The 26,319-nt window shown below is 36.8% G+C and overlaps 1 protein-coding gene across 6 annotated transcripts in view; it reads left to right on the top strand.

Moving 5' to 3' along the window:
- The window catches only part of LOC150097864 (metallophosphoesterase domain-containing protein 1), a 215,367-nt gene that overhangs the window by 175,762 nt on the left and 13,286 nt on the right, over positions 1 to 26,319 (top strand). For 4 of the 6 annotated variants that reach the window (XR_016549586.1, XR_016549583.1, XR_016549585.1 and 1 more), the window contains exon 5: positions 20,359 to 20,650. Coding sequence is in view for 1 of the 6 variants with exons in the window: in XM_090406259.1 (XP_090262385.1) it covers positions 20,359 to 20,486 (128 nt within the window). In the remaining 5 variants the exon portion in view is untranslated. Of the gene's footprint in view, positions 1 to 4,165; positions 4,228 to 20,358; positions 20,651 to 26,319 lie in introns of those variants that run through there. The other 2 variants (XR_016549587.1, XM_090406259.1) reach the window with 2 other exon arrangements.

Raw genomic sequence — 26,319 nt, 5'->3', positions numbered from 1 at the left:
TAGCTTCGACATTGTCTCCCTCTTCACGAACATTCCCCACAAAGAAACAGTAGAATTATTAACTCAAAAATTTCCTTCTGATATAGTTGAATTATTCAAATATTTTATTACACCCGGTTACTTCACCTGGAAAGATCAAATTTACAAGCAGTAAGAAGGAACAGCAATGGAATCTCCTTTATCACCAAACTTAGCAAACCTGTTTCTAGAACACCTTGTTCTAGAAACAGGTTTGCAGTCGAACTTACAAGTTATCAAGATTCTTATCTAACCTTCTCCATCCTCACATAGACCACTCAGCCTCTTCAATCAAAAATTCCACAGAGTTTCATGCAAAAATAAAAGACATTCAACTGTTAAAAACTGACTTGTTAATTAGCTTCGACATTGTCTCCCTCTTCACGAACATTCCCCACAAAGAAACAGTAGAATTATTAACTCAAAAATTTCCTTCTGATATAGTTGAATTATTCAAATATTTTATTACACCCGGTTACTTCACCTGGAAAGATCAAATTTACAAGCAGTAAGAAGGAACAGCAATGGAATCTCCTTTATCACCAAACTTAGCAAACCTGTTTCTAGAACACCTTGAAAAAAAAAAAAAAAATTCACTTTTGAACCCAAACCAAAAATTTGGTTACGATATCTCAATGACGTATTTGCAGTCTGGGATCATCCCGAACAGGAATTGCAACTGTTTCTAGATAAAATAAACCTCCTTTACCCTCGCATCAACTTTACGCTAGAAAAAGAATCTCCCAGGTACCTCCTTTCTGGATTTACACATTCAAAGAAAAGAAGACGGTTCCATCACCACGTCTGTCTATCACAAGCCTACATTTTCAGGTCGCTACATTCACAATTCTTCCGCTCATCATCCATCTCAGAAATTTGGCATCATTAAATCACTAGTTTCCAGAGCACACAAATTCTGCTCCTCTGAAGATTCTCTAAACCAAGAACTAGAAATAATCAAAAAAATACAGCCATACTGAATGGATATAATCTCAAAACAACTCAAAAAAATCATCAGTCACCTTCCCACACATCAACCCAGACAAGAAGTCCATATGATTCCCATACCTTACGTCAAAGGCATCTCCGAACGTCTTTCGATCATTCAGAGCAAAGAAAAGATTAAACAACATGGAATGAGCACTGCTTATACGTCAAAAGTGATCGTGAGAAATCGATCTTCTACAACGGAAAATATTGTATGCTTTCTAATGATCTGGATTGAAGATTGTAATCAGAAAAAGATTCCTTTGAGTTAAATGATAATCCAGGGAAAAGCAACAAGTCTATATGACAAAATAAAAGAAAATTAAAGCGAAAAGAATGAGGTACAAGTGAAACTTTTATAGCAAGTTGCGGGTGGTTCTACAATTTCAAAAAGCATATGGGACTCCATAACGTAAGCATTCAAGGTGAAAGCGAAATTGCTGACACTAAAATTGCAGAATTATTTCCCAATGAATTGAAGGATCTTATTGAGAAGGAAGGCTACACAGATGATCAAAATTTTAACGCCGACAAGACTGGCTTGTTCTGGAAAAGAATGTTATCGCGCACATTTCTAGCAGAGAAGGAAAAAACACAAGCTGGGTATAAAGTGTCAAAAGACTGATTGACACTTTTACTAGGAGGTAATGCATCAGGTGATTTAAAATTGAGGCCACTGTTAGTGTACAGAGCAGTAAATCCAAGAGAGAGCTCTTAAGGGCTTTACGAAGAACAATTTACCTGTTAATTGGCGTTCGAATAAAAAAGCATGGGTGGCTCGTTCAATTTTTGAAGACTGGTTTAAAACTTGTTTTTACTATAGTTTTTGACCTGAAGTCAAAAGCTATAGTAAAAAGAATGATATTCTTTTCAAAATTTTGCTTTTATTAGAACAATGCGCCAGGCCATCCAACTCTACTGACTGACTTAGATGAAAATGTCAAGATTCGTTTTTGCCCTCCAAACACAACATCAATTCGGCAGCCAATGGATCATGGTGTTATCTCCACTTTCAAGGCTTACTATTTAAGACAATATAAAGTCTAATCAACTATATAAAGTCTAATGAGCCAAACATTAAAAATATTTTTGAAAGTAATTCAGAATCGCATTTATAGAAAAAGTGAAGAAACTTTAAGTGAAACACAATTCGGCTTTCGGAATGGTTTTGGTACTAGAGAGGCCCTTTTCTGTACCCAAATATTGATACAAAAATGCATAGAAAAACAGAAATCTGTCTTTATGTGTTTCACAGATTTTGAAAAAGCATTCGACAAAGTCAGGCACACTAACTTAATAGAAGTCCTTCAACAAACAAGGCTAGACAAACAAGACATAAGACTAATAACAAATCTGTATTGGAATCAGTCAGCTACCGTTCAATTAGACAACATTACCACCAGTGATATTAACATCAAAAGAGGAGTGAGACAAGGATGTGTGCTCTCACCACTCCTGTTCAACATATACGCAGAGGTAATCTTTAAAAAAGCATTGGAAGAATCTCCAGAGGGAATCACAATAAATGGAAAGATTGTTAACAACCTACGATATGCAGATGACACTGTGCTAATTGCAGATAACATTATGGATCTCCAAAACTCATTGACAGAGTTTACATAGAAAGCCAAAGAATGGGAATAAATATAAACATCAACAAGACAAAATACATGATCATCAGCAAACATCCAGCCCTCATCAATGAAACTGACACTCAATGGGAAAAATATTGATCAAGTGTCAAGATATAAATATCTTGGTTGTTGGCTTAATGAACGGTGGGATCCAGAAATAGATATAAAGACAAGGATTGAAGTTGCACGGCAGTCCTTCATGAAAATGAGAACACTATTCTGCAATAAAGACCTAAACATGGAAGTCAGATGCCGAATGCTGAAATGTTACGTGTGGTCTATTCTGCTCTATGGAGTTGAAACATGGACATTGAAGGCGACAACCATCAAGAAAATCAAAGCCTTTGAGATGTGGCTATACAGAAGAATGCTAAAGATATCATGGACAGAAAAAATTACCAATGAAGATGTCTTAAAATCCATTGGCAAAGCTAAACATCTTGTACAGATAATCAAGAAACAAAAAACATCATATCTTGGCCACATCATGAGAAACAGCAAATACCAACTTCTACAAACTATTTTGGTAGGAAGAATTGATGGCAAAGGAACTAGAGGAAGAAAAAGAATATCATGGTTTGACAACATCAAGACGTGGACAGGAAAGAGCAGTGCACAACTGCTCAGATTAGCACAAGACCGCAGTTTGTTCGCCAAGATGGTCGCTGACCTTCGATAGAAGATAGCACAATAAGAAGAAGATTTAAGACGAACTTTTGCTCAAGCTATTAAAGCTGCAGCAGAAGAAGAAGATTCTTGGACTTTGAGTGAATTTTGGAAGAAATTTAACATTAAAGATGCCATTCAAAATATTTATGAATCTTGGCAAGAGGTGACTCAAAGCAACACAGAACCCATATGGCATAATATCTTGCCGCATTGTTCAAAGGACTTGTTGCGTTTGCAACACAGAAAGAGGAAATATCAACAGAAATTGTTCAGATGGGCAAAGATCTTGGTTTTACAAGTTTAGATTGTAACAATGAACGAATATATTGATTCTCATTCAAATGATCTGGATGATGAAACCCTTTTGGAGTTGGAACAACAACGAGCCTATGAAGAAGACGAAGATGATCCCACTGATGTCATGGTTGAAGAATTTTCCTTTGCTGACCTTTCAACTTTTGTGAGAAAAATCGACGAAGCTTCCGACTTTCTCATAAATGCTGACCCGAATTTGGAAAGAAACACCGTAGTGAGACAAAGTCTCAATAATGACATCAAATGCTAGAGAGAGAGAGAGAGAGAGAGAGAGAGAGAGAGATATCTAGTACTTGAAGATACAAAGTAGACAAGGATGGTTCAACGAACACTAAAAGACTACTTTAGTAAAAAGTAAATTACTGTACAGTATGCTAAAATTAAGCAATACTTGTTTTGTTTTCTACAACTTTTATATCAGTTTAAAAGGATTTTATTTGTTATTTAATTAATGAAAATAATAATTTGGTTTCATTTTTAAACATTTTTATTATCCTAAATTTTTGTAATAAACAAATTAAATTGAAAACCTTTATAAATAGACCTCAAACAATGCGGTTTTGCATAGTGCGGACGCTTCTTGGAACCAATTAACCTATACAAGGTATTCCTGTGTGTGTATATATATATTTTTATTATTTTTTTTTCAGTTATATTTAATTTACTTCTATAACACGTTACTGCACGCATATTGAGATTCCATTGTAATCATGCGCCTAAGGTATGGTATTCCTAGTATTGTTTGAACTGCTGTACTGATGATGTCCCAAGATACTTAGGATGAAATATTTACGAATTAAATAGTCATTACTGTGGTTAGTACATGTGTTTTTTAGTGATCAATTCTTCTTCTGTCATCTTTTGTCATTGTCCAAGATTCAGAAGCATAGAGAAAGATCGAATAAACTAAGGTTTCTACAAGCTTAATTTTGGTCTTTTTGGAGATGTGCCTGTCTTTCCAGATCTAATTACAATCAGTCATCACTTTCTTAGCTAGTGCTGTTCTTCTTATCTCTTTTTTACATCCATCTTTTTTTGTTATTATCACTCCAAGGTAATTGAAATTGTCGACAACTTCAATTCCTTCTACATCTATTCCTTCTACTAGATGTTGTTTATAACCATTATTTTGGTTTTGTCTTGATTTATTCGTAAACCATGGCTTAAACTTTCCAATTCTAATTGATTTTGGATGGAGTTTAATTTGTGTTCATTTATTGCTATTATCACTGTGTCATCTGTGTATCATAAGCTAGTGATTGTTCGGTCACCTAATTTAATGCCTCCATTCCACTTTTCTAGAGATCTTTTCATTACAGTTTCACTGTAAAGGTTGAATAGTAATGGTTAGATTATGCATCCTTATCTTGAACCTTTTTCAAATTGGAATGCAAGGGACACTGAGTTTTCAATTCTTACTGTTGCTTGATTTTGTTGATATAAGTTCTTTATGAGAATTACTAGATGTTGGAAGTTTATTTTGCACTTGGTTAGACTTTAATAAATTTAGTTTAATCCTTTATCCAAGTGTAAGCCAACAAAGTTTGTGCCTGAAAATATCTTCAGGACTGAGGTAAGGTGGTATATCCCTTGGCAACTCGTAGCAAAGTTGCACCAAGATCTCATCACTCCTTGTCTCAGTATCTCCCATAATGCAAAGCACATCTCCTTGTGGACATGTATACTGCTATGCATTAAGGGAAGTGCCACTACTTATACCGTATAGGTAAATATAGGCAATTCGTATAGGTAAATATGACCACTCCATTGCTTCTGCCTTAGTATCACCACTTTGGATCTGCCTCCCACTGACAAGACCTCAATAAAGGTCGAAACCGATCTGGGTAGTGGCCCTTCCCTTAATGCACAGAAGTATACATGTCCGCAAAGAGATGTGCTTTGCATTATGGGAGATAGACGAGTAATGCGAGCCTGGTCCACTTTTGCTACGAGTTGCCAAGGGATGTACCACCTTACCTCAGTCCTGAAGATATTTTCAGGTGCAAACTTTGTTTGCTTACACTTGGATAAAGGATTAAACTGAATTTATTATGGTTACTAGAAGGTTTGGTATTCCTGATTCTTGCATAATGTCCCATAAAATATCCCATCTCATATAGGCAAAGGCCTTGGAGTAATCTATAAAGCATAGATAAAGGCTTAAATTGAATTCCCTTGCTTTTTCGATTATTTGTCTGATGTTAGATATATGATCTCTAGTTCCTCGACCTTTTCTGAATCCTGCTTGTTCTTCTGAGATCTGATGGTCTATAAAGCTTTGTAATCTTTCCTTAATAATGTGTGGTAAAATCCTGCTGGCATGTGAAATAAGGGCAATGGTGCGGTAGTTTTCACATTTGTTGTGATTGCCTTTCAGTCTTCCAGCTTTTGATCTATGCAACAAAATCAGTCTTCCAGATTTTGTTGCATAGATCATGTATACAGTTGACTGCATTCTCTCCAAGGTTTTTCAGCATTTCAGACAGTATTGAATCAGGACATGGGGCTTTGTTATTCCTTAATTTTTTGATTGCTCATTATATACTTCAGTTTTGAGGATCTCAGGTTCCGTTTCCGTGTTTTCTATAGCTCCTTCGTCTTCTTGTTGAATATCTGGGCCCTTGTACAGCTCAGTGCAATATTCTTTCTGTCTTCTGGCTATGTCATTAGTGTCATTTAAGATCTTGCCGTTTTCCTCTGTAATTATATTAAGTTTTGGTTTGAATTTTTTGGTTATATCCTTAACCTTCTTGAATAAATCTGTTATTTCATTTGAGTTGGAGTGTCTTTCTATTTCTTTACAAATGTTTTGGATATAGCTATTTTTATCTTTTTTGGCAAGATTTCTTAATAGCTTTTATTCAGGTTCAGGTAATTTGGTTTTTGCCAATCTGTTATTTTAATTTGTTTCCTTTAATCAATTAGTTCTAGGGTTTCTTTTGTAATCCATGGACTGTCATTCTTCTTTTTTATTGGGATGTTTTTGGCTGCAGATTTTGCAATGGTTTGTTTTAAGTGTGTCCAATGTGATTCAATACGTTGTTCCTGAGGTGTACTTTTTTGTTTCTTGAGCTCTGCTGTCCATCATGAATTTGTTGTCCATTTATGAAAAGTCATATCTTTTGTTGCTGTTATTCTTGTTTGCTTTCAGATGGATCTTTAAATTAGAGATTAATAATTGATGGGCTGATCCACAGTCTGCACCTGGCAGTGTTTCGATGTTATTGATTAGTGTCCTCCATTTTCTGTCGATTAAAATATAGTCAATTTGATTCTTACATCGATTCCCAGGTGCTACCCATGTGTATAGTCTCTTCTTGTGCTGTTTGTACATTGTGTTAGTGATTGCTAATTCCCTTTCGATGCAGAACTCCAATAGTTTTTTCTCCTCGTTCATTTCTAATTCCTAGTCCACATTTTCCAATGATTTCATTTAAGCATGTGCATTGGATCCTGCCTTAGCATTAAAGTCCCCTAGAATTATTCGAATATCCTTTCTTGGTATTGTATCCATAGTTTCATTTAGTTCTCTGTAGAATTTCTCACTTAATTCATCTTCTGCATTTGATGTGGGTGCATAAACTTGTATTAGCGTTGTTGGAATTGGGTTAGTGTTTAATCATACTGTTATGATTCTATCACTTACTGAGTTGTATCCTTTACTGTTTTATGTTTTTATTAACAATGATGGCAACTCCCTTTTCACTGTTATTGTCTGGAAAAAACACCTTGTTTCCTTTATGTGTTGTAAAATGACCACGTTCTTTCCAGTGAGTTTCTGCAAACCCTAAGATTAGTATCTTATTGTCTTCCGTTTCGTTTTACATTATGTCTAGTTTCCCAGGTTGCAGGAGTCCTCTGATGTTCCTATCTTGAAAGTCTTTCTGAGAGTTATTTTATGTTATTTTACACAATTTGGATGACAATTTCTCAGACTTTAAGGATAGTAAGAATGTCATTATGGTTCAAATTGGATTTGTGATGTAGGGCTTCAGCACTTTCTTTATATGAACGTTCATGTTTATGTAAAGATCTATATAGAAGTTTACTCTTTTTCCAATGAATCCATGGTTTGGGTTTTCAACTCCATGTTGTGCAAGGCCCGATTTCTGCGGTTTGATAAGACGGATATGGTCTTGATGTTCAGAAATTCGTTTGCTAATGGATCTGCCTGTCTGTCCATAGTAGGACAATTTCCAGGAACATGGGACCTCATACATGTCAGGTGGAATCAGAGATGAGAGTTTGTCTTTAGGAGAAGGTAACAAATTACAGATCTGGTTGATTGGTTTGCAGGTAGCAGCCAGTTCGTATTTCTTCATAACTTTTGAAAGACATTCTGAGATGCCTTTGACATAAGGTATGGGAATCCTATGGGTTTGCTCTTGTCTAGGTTGATGTGTGCAGAAGTGACTGATGATTTTTGAGTTGTTTTTGGATTGTATCCATTTAAGTATGGCTGTACTTTTGATGATTTCCAATTCTTGGTTTAAAGATTCTTCAGAGCAGCAGAATCTATGTGCTCTGGTTACTAATGATTTAATGATGCTAAATTTTTGAGATGGATGATGAGCCAAAGAATTGTGAACATGGCGACCTGAAAAAGTCGGCTTATGATAGACAGAAGTGGAGATAGAACCATCTTCTTTTCTTTGGATGTGTACATCCAGGAAAGCGGTATCCTGTGGAGATTCTTTTTCTAGCATGAATTTGATGCAAGGATGAAGAAGAAGATTGATTTTATCTAGGAACAAGTTCGTATGTAGAGGCTTAAGTGCTGTGAGGACATCATGTTGGAGGCTTAATGGATTTTTTACAACACTCAAAAAGGATTAAAATATAATTTAATACTTCCTATATTTCGTCCCAGTCACTAGGACATCTACGGGGATTACAAAAACAACTAATGTAACATGCACACAAATATCATACAATACTAAGCCCAACCATGTGGGTGACACTAAAGGCCTATCTAGGTGGAGCGCCCTCTAAGGGCGGTAGTAGATGGCCAGGAATGTAAGGTGGGACCTCTGGTGATGAGTGTTTCCTCAATCTTCTGAAGCTTAATGCAACCGTATTTATTAAGATTTTGATGGTTTCTGAGAGCTGCTGCTGCTTCTAAGAAAAGTCTCTCTTTCTTGAATTTGCTGTGGTGGAGCAAGGTGGTTTTCTTCCATGATACCCTATGGGTGGTGTCCAAAACATGGTCAGCCAAGCCTGAATGACCATAGTTGTGTTTACAGATGTAAGACGTGTTCCTCCAGGTGGATGGATGCTGATCTGCCTGTCTGTCCAAAGTACGCCAGCTTACAGAACAGGGTACTTTGTGAATTCCAGGCAGAGAGAGAGAGAGAGAGGAGGGAGCTGATCGTTCGTAGAATGGATAAGGGTAGCAAGTTTGCGGTCGGGCTTATATGCTGTGTGTAGTACAACCTACACACAGCATATGAGGCTTATATGCTGTGTGTAGGTTGTACTACACACAGCATATAAGCCCCACTGCAAACTTGCTACTCTTATCCGTTCTATGAAAGATCAGCTCCCTCCTCTCTCTCTCTCTGCCTGGAGTTCACAAAGTACTCTGTTCCTGTAAGCTGGCATACTTTCGACAGACAGGCAGATCAGCATCCATCCGCCTGGAGGAACACGTCTTACATCTGTAAACACAACTATGGTCATTCAGGCTTGGCTGACCATGTTTTGGACACCACCCATAGGGTATCATGGAAGAAAACCACCTTGCTCCACCACAGCAAATTCAAGAAAGAGAGACTTTTCTTAGAAGCAGCAGCAGCTCTCAGAAACCATCAAAATCTTAATAAATACGGTTGCATTAAGCTTCCGAATATTTGTGAAACACTCATCACCAGAGGTCCCACCTTACATTCCAGGTCACCTACTACCGCCTTAGAGGGTGCTCCACCTAGATAGGACTTTAGTGTCACCCACGTGGTTGGGCTTAGTATTGTATGATATTTGTGTGCATGTTACATTAATTGTTTTTGTAATCCCTGTAGATGTCCTAGTGACTAGGACGAAATATAGGAAGTATTAAATTCTATTTTAATCCTTTTTGAGTATCGTAAAAAAATCCATTAAGCCTCCAACATGATAGAAACAAGTGTAGTTACAGTGTTCAGAATGACCGTAGACATCAAAGACGTCATCAACATCTCGAAGCAAGATTTTTGGCTTAGGATTAAACGTGAAAATTTTTTCTTCAGGTATTCTAGAAAAAGGTTGGGTGATAAGGGAGATCTCATTGCTGTTCCATCCTCTTGCTTGTAAATTTTCTTTTTCCAAGTGACGTATCCAGATGTAATAAGAAATTTGAATAACTCAACAATATTGGATGGAAATTTTTGAGTGAGCAAGTCTATCGTTTCCTTATTGGGAGTATTAGCGAAGAGGGAGACAATGTCGAAGCTAATTACCATGTTAGTTTCCAACAGTTGAATGTCTTTTATGTGTGAAACTCTGTGGAATTTTTAATTGATGAGGCTGAGTGGCCTATTAGAGGACGGAGAAGGTGAGATAAAAATTTTGATAATTTGTAAGTCAGGCTGCTAATAGAATCCACGATGGATCAGAGTGGAACGTTATTCTTGTGAAGTTTAGGTAAACCGTATATTCTAGGTGTATGGGGAAGTAGCACCTTAGTATCGATGTCATCCGCTGATCTCAGGTCTGGATCTTGGGCTCTGGTCCTCATATACTCAACTCTCACTTATTGCTCCAAGAAGTGGTAGTGCACACTAGCGGTTACACCCCAGTAAACTACCTTGGCTTGCAGGCTAAACTAAGTTAGGCTATCAGCAATATATAGAATGCTGTAAATAGGGAATGTCAAACCTTTATGTGCACGAAATCTGGAATGGCCAAGATGGCAGAAGAATCAACATTGACTGAACAATGGCATCAATTGCATGACAGCAAGATGTGCGGCACAACGAGGACACACTCCTGACATCTAAGGGACTTGTGGCCAGCCGTTGTGGAAGAGATTGGAGCCTCACTATGTATTTATCCGTAGTCAACCATGTCACAATATGAAATTAGAGATGTTGTTGAGACCCCTGCAACCATCAGCTCTTATAGCTACAGGGAAGAAGAGCTTGAAACTGCGAATTGTAAGACAAGAACTACTAAGGTAGTGTATGAAGATAATATTCCAAACCCTCTGGGGAGGATATTCTCAGATGTCCCTTCTCTGAAACCCAGGAGCAATCTCTTGAAAATAGTAACATGGAATGTCAGAACACACTATGAGGCAGATAAATTAGACAACTTAATCCAGGAATTAGAAGTGTTGAAGGGTGATATCGCAGGTATCAGTGAAGTGAGGTGGACAGATACAGGCATAATAAGAAGAAAAAATCACACTATAATCTACTCTGGCAGTGACTTACACCTTAACAGAGTAGCACTTGTCCTAAGTAATAGAATTTCAAAATCTCTACATGGATCTTCTTCTTATTGTGCTATCTTCTATCGAAGGTCAGCAACCATCTTGGCGAACAAACTGCGCTCTTGTGCTAATCTGAGCAGTTGTGCACTGCTCTTTCCTGTCCACGTCTTGATGTTGTCAAACCATGATATTCTTTTTCTTCCTCTAGTTCCTTTGCCATCAATTCTTCCTACCAAAATAGTTTGTAGAAGTTGGTATTTGCTGTTTCTCATGATGTGTCCAAGATATGATGTTTTTCGTTTCTTGATTATTTGTACAAGATGTTTAGCTTTGCCATTGGATTTTAAGACATCTTCATTGGTAATTTTTTCTGTCCATGATATCTTTAGCATTCTTCTGTATAGCCACATCTCAAAGGCTTTGATTTTCTTGATGGTTGTCGCCTTCAATGTCCATGTTTCAACTCCATAGAGCAGAATAGACCACACGTAACATTTCAGCATTCGGCATCTGACTTCCATGTTTAGGACTTTATTGCAGAATAGTGTTCTCATTTTCATGAAGGACTGCCTTGCAACTTCAATCCTTGTCTTTATATCTATTTCTGGATCCCACCGATCCAGAAATAGATATAAAATATTCACACTTGATCAATATTTTTCCCATTGAGTGTCAGTTTCATTGATGAGTCTGGATGTTTGCTGATGATCATGTATTTTGTCTTGTTGATGTTTATATTTATTCCCATTCTTTGGCTTTCTATGTATACTCCGTCAACGAGTTTTTGGAGATCCATAATGTTATCTGCAATTAGCACAGTGTCATCTGCATATCGTAGGTTGTTAACAATCTTTCCATTTATTGTGATTCCCTCTGGACATTCTTCCAATGCTTTTTTAAAGATTACCTCTGCATATATGTTGAACAGGAGTGGTGAGAGCACACATCCTTGTCTCACTCCTCTTTTGATGTTAATATCACTGGTGGTAATGTTGTCTAATTGAACGGTAGCTGACTGATTCCAATACAGATTTGTTATTAGTCTTATGTCTTGTTCGTCTAGCCTTATTTGTTGAAGGATTTCTATTAAGTTGGTGTGTCTGACTTTGTCGAATGCTTTTTCAAAATCTATGAAACACATAAAGACAGATTTCTGTTTTTCTATGCATTTTTGTATCAATATTTGGGTACAGAAAAGGGCCTCTCTAGTACCAAAACCATTCCGAAAGCCGAATTGTGTTTCACTTAGAGTTTCTTCACTTTTTCTATAAATGCGATTCTGAATTACTTTCAAAAATATTTTTAATGTTTGGCTCATTAGACTAATAAGTCTGAAGTCACCACAGGAATTCGCTTTGGGTTTCTTTGGGATAGTGATAAATGTAGATTTGAGCCAATCTGATGGAAATTCATCACTTTCATATATTTTATTAAATAGTTTTTCAAGAAGTTTGATGTTATCTGGTTCGATTAATTTTAAAAATTCTGTTTGCACACCATCTGGTCCACTGGCTTTTCCTGTTTTACTTGTTTGTATAGCATTCTCTATTTCACATTTCATGATTGCTGGTCCTTGAATGTTATCTTTTATATTTATAGGCTTCTGTCTGGTATCATTGAAAAGTTCTGTTACATATTTTATCCAAATCTGTGCTTTATTCTCTTCTTCTAGAACTATTTTTCCATTTTCGTCTCTTAGAGACACTATTTGCTTTTTCCTCAGTTTTCCGGAAATTTCGTTGATTTTCTTATACAGATTGAAATTATCATGTTGTTTCTGAAGCAGTTCAATTTCAGTACATAAATTTTTCATCCAATTTTCCTTGGCTTCTTTTATTTTTTTCTTGATGATGTTGTGTGTTTCTGTATACCTGGCTAGGTCTTTGTTTTTATACATTCTTCTTGTATCAATAAGGGAAAGAATCTCATCTGTCATCCATTCCTGTTGTTTTATATTATTCACATAACCTACTTCTTCAATACTTGTTGTTACGATGGCATTCTTTAAGCTATTCCAAAGAGATTCCACACTTTTATTTTCTTCTATGTTAATCTGTTGTAATCGCAGGTTAAGCTGTGTCTTGGCACTTTTATTTATGTTCGGGTCTTTCAGTTTTTCTACATCAATTTTCTTTTTCTTCTTTTGTGATTTTTTAGCTGATTTTAATCTAAGACGTACTTCTGCAACTATGGGATTGTGGTCTGATGAGATATCTGCTCCAGGATAAGTCTTTGCACTCTTTATACTACTGTGGAATCTTTTATTTATCAGTATATAATCAATTTGATTTCTGACAATATTATGTTGGTTATCTTGAGGCAATTTTCAAGTGTACAGTCTTCTTGGTGGAAGTTTAAACCATGTATTTGCTATTTGCTATTGTGTATCTACATGGATATTGGCCCATAAATGACAGAATCATAGCAGCCCAAATAACTGCACAACCATTCAACTTATATATTATCCAAGCATATGCACCAACCCAAGACTGCCCCGATAAAGAGTTGGAACAATTTTATGAACCATCCAAACTCCAATCTCTAGTGCTAAGTCTGATGATATTATTATAATGATGAGCGACCTAAATGCAAAAGTGGGCTCAGAAAAAATCACATTTTGCATGGGAAACCAATTGCTTGGAATCAAAAATGAAAGAGGTGAAAGATTAATTCAATTCTGTGAAACCAATAACCTAATAATTGCCAACACTCTATTTAAACATCCTCCCAGAAGACTATCTTCTTCTTCTGCAGCTTTTCCCACTTAAGTGGGGTCATTGTTAATGATGAGTCTCCTCCACATCCTCCTGTCTTGGGCTGTCACCACATCCAAGTTCTTCATCCTCAAGTCCTCTTCTACATTTAGCCAAAATGCTCACACACTATACTGGCAACACACCATCACACATAAAAAGCTCAGCCCACTTTAAAGCCAGTATAGAAAATCTCTCACTCCAACACACTGACATAATGGTCAGTTTTAACATCTCCTCCCTATTCACTAATGTATCACTCAAAGAAACCCTAGAGCTCATCCAAGCCAAGTTTCCTCCCGAAACTTGGCTTGGCTTCCTCCAAGCCAATCTCAGCCCTATTTCAGTTCACAATGAACTCGGGCTATTTCGTTTGGCAAGGAAAATTCTACAAACAGATAGAGGGGGCATCCATGGGTTCACCACTTTCCCCACCCTTGGCCAACTTCTTTATGGAGACCTTTGAAGAGAAAGCCTTAAACTCTGCCCCACAAAAACCCAGTATTTGTTTCGATATGTGGATGATGTGTTCGCTAATTGGCCACATGGCTCAGATACACTCCACTCCTTCCTAACACACTTAAACAACCAACACCTCAGAGTCCAATTCACCTTAGAAAAAGAGGAAAACAACACCCTCCCCTTCCTAGACACTTTAATCACTCGCCAGCCTGATGGATCTTTGGTTTTCTCTGTTTACAGAAAACTCACCCATACCGGCAGATACATTCACCAGCAATTCCCCCCCCCACACACACACAACAATACGGGGTTATAAAAACACTATATAACAGGGCAAAATTAATCTGCTCAGATGACGATGCTCTAATCAATGAACTAAACCACATCCTCAATACTTTCTTAGCCAATGGCTATAATCCCCCCCAAAATACTAAAACCATTAAACCACAACCCTCCCCCTTCACAATAAAGATTACACTAAATCTATCACCATCCCCTACATCTGGGCACCTCTGAGAAAATAACCAATATCCTCAAAAAATATGACCTGACTTCTTGCTATAGACCATATACAAAGTTGACATCCCTTATCCACTCTACCAAAGACCAACCACTTCCCATAGACCTACCTGGTGTATACCAGGTCCCTTGCAGCTGCAAATTGTCCTACTTTGGCCAAACAGGCAGGACAGCAAATATTAGAATTTCAGATCACAAAGACTACATCCGGTTTCACCAGAACAGCCACTCTGGGCTGGCAGACCATGCCTTAGATACCAGGTATAGAATTCGTTGGAAGAAAACTAAAATAATACACCGCAGCAAGTTCAAGTATGAAAGATTATTCAAGGAATCATCAGCAGCTCTAAAAACACGTTCCAAACCTCAAGAAATTTGGGTGCATGAAACTACCCCAAATTTGGGAGATTTACATTATGAGAACTTCGGTCAAGACAACCCAATTAGCCTGCCAGAGGGCACCATTAGGACTTTAGGAACAATATTAGTTTCTTGCCTTCTTCCTCGTTTGCTTTTGTTAGTGCCTGCATGCACATACCATATTTTTATGTTCCTGAAGATGGCAACATGACATTGCCGAAATATTGAAGTCATTCATTAAAGTTGCCTTTAATTAATATCCTTTATATGCATTGTTAATTCCATAAGCTAATTACCAGTTAATTATTATACGGAGTAGAGGCATGGAGACACTCTCAAATCTGAGTGTGAAAAAAGGCCTTTGAAATGTGGATGCTGCGAAGAATTATGAGGATATCATGGAAAGACAAAAAGATAAATGAAGCGGTACTAGAGATCGTAGGCGTAAACAGGAGCCTGATAAAAAATTAAAAAGAGAAAAGTCAGCTATGTTGGACATATTCTGAAGCATAACTGCCTACAAAGGACACTTCCCAAAGGAACTTATGAGGGAAAGAGGAGAGGAAGACAAACACTGGAGTGGAAAAAATATAGAAGACTGGACCTATCTCTCATATGAGGAATGCAGCAGAGAGGCACAGAATAGGACATGGTGGAGACACATGGTAGTCAATCTTCTGAAGGGAGAAGACATCTGACAGGACAGGATATTCTAGGAGGCCTAGCATGGTATGTCCTCAGTTTTTTTTTTTTAAATTGAATGTTCCAGCAAAAGGTATAAGTTTGCTGGAACATTTCACCTAAATGCATTCCATATTTAGATTTTATACAACATTGAAAGAAACATCGGCCATCTGTCCAATATTGAAGCCAATAGACTACATTTCGAAATAGCCAAAATAATCTATGATGCCAAACCTTCGGACTTGAATATCCCACCATCAGAAGTGAAAGTTCTCACCTCCTTAAAACGTAATAGAAACATAATTATCACCATAGCCGAAGGGAAATACCACTGTTGTCCTAGATATCAATTCATATAACCGAAAAATGAATTTATTATTATACATTTATACATACACCCAACTTGATTATGATCCTACAAAAAGACAGCTCAAGAAACTCAACAAGTTACTAGACGAAACCACTTCCTTAGAATCAAGAAAGAATAAAAAAACTCAGGACATACAATGCTAGACCTCCTAGAATATACGATTTACCTAAACTTCACAAGAATAACGTTCCACTCAGACTCATCATGGATTCTATTAGCAGTCTAACTTACAAATTATCGAGATTGTTATCTAACCTTCTCCGTCCTCTCTTAGGCCACTCAGCCTCATCAATTAAAAATTCTACAGAGTTTCCCACAAAAATAAAAGACATTCAACTGTTGGAAACTGACATGCTAATTAGCTTCGACATTGTCTCCCTCTTCACTAATACTCCCAATAAGGAAACGATAGACTTGCTCACTCAAAAATTTCCATCTGATATTGTTGAGTTATTCAAATTTGTTATTATGTCTGGATACTTCACTAGGAAAGAGAAAATTTATAAGCAAGAGGAAGGAACAGCAATGAGATCTCCCTTATCACCAAACCTAGCCAACCTTTCTCTAGAATACCTTGAAGAAAAAATTTTCACGTTTAATCCTAAACCAAAAATCTTGCTTCGATATGTTGATGACGTCTTTGCTGTCTAGGGTTATTCTGAGCAAGAACTACATTCCTAGTTCTTGTTCAGAATTCCTAGATAAAATCAACCTTCTTCATCCTTGCATCAAATTCATGCTAGAAAAAGAATCTCCACACGGTATCTCCTTCCTGGATGTACACATCCAAAGAAAAGAAGATGGTTCTCTCTCCACTTCTGTCTATCGTAAGCTGACTTTTTCAGGTCGCTATGTTCACAATTCTTTGACTCATCATCCATCTCAAAAATTTGGCATCATTAAATCATTAGTAACCAGATCATACAGATTCTGCTGCTCTGAAGAATATTTAAACCAAGAATTGGAAATCATCAAAAGTACAGCCATACTTAAATGGATACAATCCAAAAACAACTCAAAAATCATCAGTCACTTCTGCACACATCAACCTAGACAAGAGCAAACCATTAGGATTCCCATACCTTATGCCAAAGGCTTCTCCAAACGTCTTTCAAAAGTTATGAAGAAATGTGAACTGGCTGCTACCTGCAAACCAATCAACCAGATCTGTAATTTGTTACCTTCTCCTAAAGACAAACTCTCACCTCTGATTCTACCTGGCATGTATGAGGTCCCATGTTCCTGTAAATTGTCCTGCTATTTACAGACAGGCAGATCCATTAGCAAACGCATTTTTGAACATCAAGACCATATCTGTCTTATCAAATTGCAGAAATCGGGCCTTGCACAACACGGAGTTGAAAACCCAAACCATGGATTCATTGGAAAAAGAGTAAACTTCTACATAGATGTTTATATAAAGAAAGTGCTGAAGTCCTACGTCACAGATCCACTTTGAACCGTAATGACGTTCTTACTATCCCTAAAGTCTGGGAAATTGTCATCTTAATTTTTATACATGTCATTTTATTTTAATTTAATCTTTTTTTTTTTTCCAGATATATTTTAATTTAATTCTATAACGCTACTGCTCACATAGAAGGATTCTATTGTAAGCATGCGCCCTAAGTTTATCTGATTCCTAGTACTGTTTGAATTAACCATACTGAAGATGTCCTGTGATACTTAGGATGAAATATTTATGTATTAAAATCTTATTACTGTGGTTACATTTGTATGTATAGTCATGATACCAAGGTTGAAGTAATGCAGAGGTCATATTTCCATATACAAGTAGCCAAAAGGTGTTATACAAATTTCTTTGTATTTTAATAATATGAAGAAGTTCATATTATTAAAATATTCTGGATAAAGAGATAGATGTTGGAATTTGTTCCACTTGGTTATACTATAAATTAAAGATGCCAAGAAATTATATTCTTGGTTTAATGCTTTATCCAAGTGTAAGCAAACCAAGTTAGCACCTGAAGTAATTTCAGTACTGGGCAACTCATATATAGAAGCTAATGACTTCACATCACTTGCCTTAGTATCCCATAATGCAAAGAACATATCCTTACGGACATGTATAATTATTATTCCTGACACCTCCAAGGAGTCCGAAGACTCGTCGCGGGAGGACACCTACAACTGTCTCAACCACTACACCGAACCTCTACTACGAATCATCTCCATCAACGCCATCTACCGCCCACCTCCACAACAACTAGTTTTTTTTTTTGTCTGTAAATTGCATGTGTTCTGAAGGGCCGATTTGTCTGTATGTGGGAGAAAAAACCCTGCTACCTCCGTATGAGATCGGCTAACTCACCTTCGATTGAAATCGTCCAGATAAAGATATGTATAATGCTATACATTATACATGTTCTTTGCACTTGCCTTTATATCCCATAAAGCAAAGCACATATGCTTACACACATGTGTAATGCCATTATACATGTGCTTTGCATTGTGGGATACTAAGGCAAGTGTTGTAAATGAGCTTCTATATAATAGTTTCCCAGTCCTGAAATTACTTCAGGGGCAAACTTTATTTGCTTACACTTGGATAAACGATTAAACCAAGTATATTATTTCTTGGCATCTTTAATTTATAAAGAAAATGTTTTTACAAATAAGACATTTTTTCATTCCTTTTCTAATACATGCTTTTATCATATTTTCTTTAATCTTTGCTAATTTGACGTTAAATCACAGGATTGCTCAATATTGAAAAATGTATCTGGAAGAACTATTTTCATTGAATATATTTTTATGTTTGCTGATAGCCCTAATCAGAGAGTAGCAACACATTATACATAAAGTAAAAAATTATCTTTGAATGTAAATTAAAGATACCCAGAAATTATAATTTTGACATCTTTACTTTATAGTCTAACCAAGTGAAAAAAACTTTCAACATCTATCTTCTGAGTGGTCTCTAAACTTTTCGCTGTGAGGGCCACATTGGGTACTTCAGCACTGTTCAGCTGGCCATAGTAAAAAAAAAAAACTTTAGAACTAGATATATGAGTTTTATTGATAGCAGATAAAAACTGATTACAGAGTATGTGAAATTAAATTATCATATATTAATGACAACGAACACTATCAGCAAATTCTCATATTTTTATCACAAATTATAATAAAACCATTAATGTGAATGATGTAACTGTGTTTGTGTTTTTAAAATCTTATTAAACTCAAGTTCAAATTTTGAAGTGCTAATTACAAGTAGCGATTTCAAATGTTCATCATGTAAATTTGCCCTATATTTTGACTCGATATATTTCATTTGGGAAAAAGTTTGTTCGCAAAGATACGTTGTCCTAAAAATAGAGATAAATTTACAAGCAAATTTGAAAAAATTTGCTTGTAAAATTTTGTAAAATTCACATTTTTTTTCTTCGTTAGTCCATTTTTACCGACCTTTTTTACCGATCCTGCCGACTGCGAATTACGTTTTCTTCTTGGGAACAAAGGTTAGTCGATTTGTAGAGCCTCTGCTACTAATGGCTCAGTTAAGTAAGTTTGAGCACGGTTAGTAGTTGGAAGGGAACCAATCGTTCGATGCTGTTGGCACACATCTCCCTCGATGTGTCTTTGGCCTCCCTGGAGGTGTTGAATAATAATAGACGTTAGCTGATTTTTTAGTAGAGGCTCAGTGTAGTGGTGGAGATGGAGAGTTGTACAATAGGTGTCCTCCCGCGATGAGTCTTCGGACTCCTTGGAGGTGTCACGAATAATAACAATAACTTATTTGTAGAGGCTCAGTGTAGTGGTGGAGATGGAGAGTTGTACAATAGGTGTCCTCCCGCGATGAGTCTTCGGACTCCTTGGAGGTGTCACGAATAATAACAATAACTTTTACAGTCAGAAAGACCGTAACTTGGATTACGGTTACTTTTTGCTATTCGGGAATATATTTTGAACACAATTTTAATTAATGCATTTGAAATCTATCAATACCCTCATGTTTTATTTTGCGGATTCTCATTGAAAAATTAGTCCAATTGGCGGGCCGGATAAAATCATATTGCGGGCCGCATTTGACCTATGGGCCATAGTTTGGAGACCCCTGTTCTAATATATTGTTCGTATTTCATTTTTCTCTGATAAACTTTAAAAATCTAATTTTAATTTTATATTCAATAAATGTTATCTGACATTTATTTGCAGGTTATGGCATTACCACTGATGGCCAGACTGTTTTCATCAATGCTTCAACTTGCAACACAAATTATGCTCCAGTAAATCCACCTATCATTTTTGACATTCCACTTCCTTCAGGCTACAGCAAGAACTAGTTCTTATTCAGAAGGTCAGGATCACAAGTATATATATAGTCTACAATTTTCTCTCTCTTCTTTCTTATTGCATTACATTATATATTTGTGTTAACGCATGCTCAGATGTATGATGCTATAATGCAATACTAGCTTAACAAGGCCAAGGTATTTCATTGTTATAGGTAAGAAACTATGATACAACAATTATTGAAGTTAGTCTGCATATGGTCTTTAATTCAGAAATATATTGCATTTATTCCTATCTATACTTATGATTTGTATTCGCTTTGAATATTGTAGTATAATTTTTTACAGTGTAAAAAATTATACTACAATATTCAAAGAACTATAAATATGTTAAAACTACCATAAATATGATAAAATAGAGATTTACCTTTCTGAAGCTTTCCATGATGGGAAGAATTATAATTTCGGCATTTTTTTGGATTGGAGTTATTTCTCAGTTGCTTGCCAGCCAATTGCAATTTGCATATAAATATTTACTGATCTAAAAAATGAAAACTGTTTCCAATTTATTTTTTGGACTCAGCCACTAGAGGGCTATATGGCATGCCGTGTTTGTGGATAGCTTCTGAACAGATAAGTGATATTTTGAGTAAAAATTGATGAATTTGCATAGTATTTACATAGTATTGTTTACTTTTAGTATTTTAGCGAGTCTGGGTGATTTTTGTGTGTTTGAGTATTTTAATAATAAATTGATAGATAACAAAAAGGCTATGAGTGAGGATGTGAAGGAATTGGTTGAGGTAGCAAAAGAGAAGAGTGACAGAGTTAGGATGGTGAGTCTGTTGCCGCAGTATGACAGTGAGGAGTATAGAAGGAGGTCCATAATTGCTAATGACTTTATGCGTGAATTATGTTTGATGAGTGGTGTGGAATGAGTTCGATGGGTGAAAGGATTTATATAAAATGGATGGTTTACATTTGAATGGATTTGGTGATTTTTTTGGAGATTTGAAAAGGGGTTGTTGAATGTGGTGGTAGTGAATGTGCAGAATCAGGGAAACTAGAGTTATTAAGGGAGGGGGGGGAGACATTTTAGGTAGCAAAAGAGAAGATTTTAGGGAGACAGTTGAGTGTGTGAATGTGTGTAATATGCCCAAGCAAGTAGGAAAGACCACAAATCAGAATGGAATAGTTAGTATAAGGCATCAAAATAGGGACAGGACAAATCGGCTTCTGCAATTCATGTATACAAATGCCAGAAGTATTGGGAACAAGAAGGAAGAATTTTTGGCCTTGGTTGGCACTTCCAGCCACAGGTTATTGGCATTAGTGAAACATGGCTGACAGCAGATGACACAGCTAGTATGATTGAATGTGAGCAGTATGGTGTGTTCAGGAGTGACAGGGAGAATAAAATGGGGGGAGTAGTGTTATTGATGATAGCTGATGAGCTGCAGCCAAGAAAAATAGAAGTGGAACTGCAGGATAGAGAAAAGAGCACATTTGAGGCTATTTGGTGTGAGATTGAAACTAGCAGAATAAAATATACAGTTGGGTGCTGCTATAGACCAGGTGATGGAATAGATGGTGGAGATAGTATGCATAAGCAAATAGAAGAAAAGAGTAGAAGGAGGGTAATTATTATGGGAGATTACAACTATGGTAACATTGATTGGAAGGAGGAGAGAAGACATGGGAGGAAGGAATTGGATTTTATGCGGTTATTAAGGGATAACTATCTGCGACAGCATGTAATGGAAAATACTAGGGGTCAGAGAGTGCTTGACCTAGTAATTGCATCTCAGAATTTGGCTGTAACGAATATGACCATTCCCACCAATTGGTGAGAGTGATCATAGAGTCTTGACTTGGGAGGTGGCTAAAGGTCTGGAATTTACAATTAAGACAGGGTACATGTGGAATTATTGGGCTGGTAAGTATGACAAGCTTAGGAGATTGATTGGTTCAGTGCCATGGTATGTAAAACTTCAAGGGGTAGAAGTTGATAGTGCATGGGAGACAGTTAAGAAGTGTTTGCATGAAGCAATGGCTGACTGTATACCTGGAGTACGAATAATAAATCAAGTAGTGTGTAAATGGATGAATAACACCATTAAGCTTGAGCTGCAAAAAAAGAAACAACTATGGAGGGAATTTAAGGAGAAAGATGACCGGCAGGCACATGAACGGTATACAGCGAAGGCCAGAAGGGTAACGAGTGTGGTAAGAAAAGCAAAAAAGGATTACGAAAGAACATTGGCCATGCAGGCTAAAGAGAATCCTAAAGTTTTTTCGATATGTTGCAAGTAAAAGAAAAAATGTATATGGTAGAACGATTTTAAAGAATGCCGATGGTAGGGAGGTAACCCAATCAGTTGATATAGTTGAATTACTGAGTGAGTACTTTGCAAGAATATATCTTCCAGGTGGTGACATTGCAGAAACGAATGAACCAATAGATTACACAGGAATTGTGGTGAATGAAGTGGAGGTGAGTAGTCTATTGCAAAACCTCAATGTCAATACATCTGTGGGAATGGATGGTATACCAGCTCGTTTCTTACATGAAGTGGCTAAAGAATTGTCAGTACCCTTGACTATTTTGTTTAATTTGAGTGTCAGGTCTGAGTTAGTCCCGAGGGGGTGGAAAGAGGGGAAATAGTTCCACTGCATAAAGGAAGTTCCAAGACTGCTGTTGTAAATTACCGACCGATTAGCATATCAGGAATCGTTGTCAAGGTTTTGGGAGAAATTGGTCAAGAGAAGAATACAGGATTGGATAGATGAAAATGGGATACTGTATGGGGGACAACATGGTTTTGTGAAGGGTAGATCATGCCTCAGTAACTTGCTCACGTTTTATAACACAGTGACGGCTGAACTGGGTAGGGCTAATGAGTTTACAGTGATTCTACTGGACCTTGCCAAGGCCTTTGACAGGATACCACATGGAATTCTAATCAGTAAACTGGAGCAGATGGGGATGGATATAGGGTTGGTGAGATGGATAGGAGGTGGCCAATCTTGCCCCTGTTGGGGAGAGTGACCATGCAATTTTGACTTGAGAGACTGAATAGACATGCAGAAGTTCCCAAGAGAAAGGAATTTTCATGGAATTATAAGGTAGGTGACTATAATAATGTTAGAAATCAGCTTAAGGCAGTTCCATGAGTGCAAGAGAGAGAGAGAGAGAGATGTCAGTAGTGCATGGAGTACTTCATTGACAGCATGTCTGCTGTCAGCCAAGTCCAGAATGGGGATATAGTATTTTCAGGGAAGATAAAGTAGGAATCTGAGAGAGAGCACTGCTGCTGATGAGAGAGAGAGAGAGATGAATTCTAGGAAATAACCACAGGTCATCTGGAAGACAGACATGCTGAAGGCAGTTAACATATTTGAGGCACTCTGGTGGGAGATAGAGGCCAGTTAGATAGAATATACAGTTGGATTTTGCTATAGGATTGGGGGGATGTGAATGACATGGCAAATCAACAAAATGATTGTTGGAGAGACTGCAAGTACAGGAACATAGGTTGGAAGGAGAGGTATGTGGCATCAAGTAAATGGAGTTTATTCATCTCCATCCAGTGGTCCTAACAGGTACTTAAGCACCCACAACCTTCCAACTATTCTTGGACTTCTCAACCATAACTCGAGGATAAGGTGGTTAGCCCTATGCCTCCTGGGGTGTCCTATGTCTGTAGATGCTTGTGTTCACTGGGCCAGTTTACCTGTTCTGGGGGAATGAAAAACCCAAGTTTCCGGGTGACAAAATCCCCTACTTCTGTATAAGACTGGCTAACTCACCTTTAGTCGAAAAAGACCAGATAAAGGGCCCTCACATCACTGACAGGAACTAAACCCAGGTCTTTCCAACCAAAGGGCTTCGTCTATATCGACTGATCTATGGAGGCTCAGTTTATTCACCTACTAAGAGATAATTATTTAAAACAGGATATGATGGAGAAGATCGTGGGTTTGAGAGTGCTTGATCTGGTCACAGGATCAGATATTGCTCTCCTAGTTGCCTCCATTTGGGGAATGACTATGCAGTCTTGACTTGAAATGTTGTTACACATGAAATTTGTAGTTTCAAAGGAGGTGTATGTGGAAATACATGGCAGGTGATTAAGGTAGACTTGGGAGGTAGCTTGAATTAGTGCCTTGGCATAAAACTCGACAAGATAAAGTTGTTAACAGTTCATAGGAGATGATCAAGAGTCTGAATCCTGATCTTTGGTATACAGTATCATACTCTATACCCAAGATCAGGAAGATCAATCAGGCTGAAGTTGGATGAATAGTCATTAAGTAGAAGCTTCAAAAAAAAAAGAAAGAAAGAAAATAAAATTTTCTGTAGGATATATAATGAGAAGATAATCAGTAAACTCATGAGTGTAGAAACAGATAAGAAAGGTGATTGGCATGATATGGGAAGCAAAATCAGATTATGAGAAGAAATTAACTGAACAGACCAAAGGAAATCCTAGAGTTCTTTCACTATAAATGCAAGTAAAAAGAAGTTTTTTAACTGTTGAGTGATAGCTTTGACAAGTATCCATTATAATAAAATTATGAAGATAACTACTGTGTTAATTAATTTAATAAACAATAAAAACCAAAATAATTACCTGATATTTCGACCCTCATTTATTTTGATCATCATCTGGATTGTGTGTGTGTTTATATATGCTTATATGTATGCGTGTCTACATTATACATAGTATGCTAAAGCAACACTAATTCAGTCAACTGTTAACACTACTGGCCTGACCTTGGTGGCCAAAAAAAAAAAAAAAAAAAAAACTACTACATCAAAGGTAGAGACCTGTTATCCATTTGGCTGTTGATAGATAAATCAAAACACAAACAATATTGGTAGTGGCCAGTATTATGAAATAAGAGCTAGTGTTAATAATAATTATTTTAAAATTGTTTAATTATTATTATTATTTGATACCTCCAGGGAGTCCAAAGACTCATCGAGTGAGAGTGTGCCAACAGCATCGAACGATTGGTCCCCTTCCAACCACTAACCGTGCTCAAACTTACTTAACTGAGCTATTAGTAGCAGAGGCTCTACCAATCTTTGATGTGTCATTTGTGTTATTTTGTCCAAACAGTAATTGTGCATCTCATATCATCAATATGAGTTAAGTTACAGGTGCACTGAGGAGTTGAATATGTTCTTCAATTTTGTAGGGGATTTAAAGGTGGCATTAAAGTTGTAGCTGTGTGTTATTTTGTTTATTTTGCTTGATATCCCTTTAATATATGAAATGGCTACAGTTTTACTGTAAGCTATATTATTTCCTTAAATATAAAGAGCCAATAGGCTTCACTTCAGCGATGTAACCTTATTTAATCCCCTTAAATTTCAAAAAATAATAATAATAATTATATTATTTCCATTTTTAAGAGTAGTTTTGTGAAGAATTTTGTTGATGGTATTTTAGCTGTAGCTATTGTTTATAAATGTCCACAGCAAGAATAATTTGTAATTCATGCTTAAGAGCTTACTCATTAGACCAGAGTGTTATTGCTCTCTATATGAGGGTATTAATGACTCCATGTTTTTTTGAAGGCTGGTGGTTAGAATTAAAATAAAAACTGGTATATCCGGGCATGCAGTAGACAGTGGACTGACTGAGAGAAGGTGTGAAAAGTGTATCCAGAAATGGAAATGAGTTTGTTCAGTTTCAGTGGTAAATTGTATGCATTCATGTTTGTTCAGGTGGCTGAGGGAGGTGTTTAAAATTTAGTAGCCAGATCATGAAAACATCATCAATGTATCTAAGCCAAACTGGAGGGTTTTTTTAAGTAATGGAATCAAGAGCATATTGCAGAAAAGCTTCCAGATAAAAGTTGACAATTAGAGGGG

This window comes from Typopeltis vanoorti, chromosome 16 (assembly GCF_054136105.1).
Source record: "Typopeltis vanoorti isolate ZY-2024b chromosome 16, IOZ_Tvanoo_1.0, whole genome shotgun sequence".
Taxonomy (NCBI): Eukaryota; Metazoa; Arthropoda; class Arachnida; order Uropygi; family Thelyphonidae; genus Typopeltis; species Typopeltis vanoorti.
The sequence above is the reverse complement of the archived record's forward strand: the minus strand, read 5'-3'. Positions and strand labels throughout refer to the sequence as shown.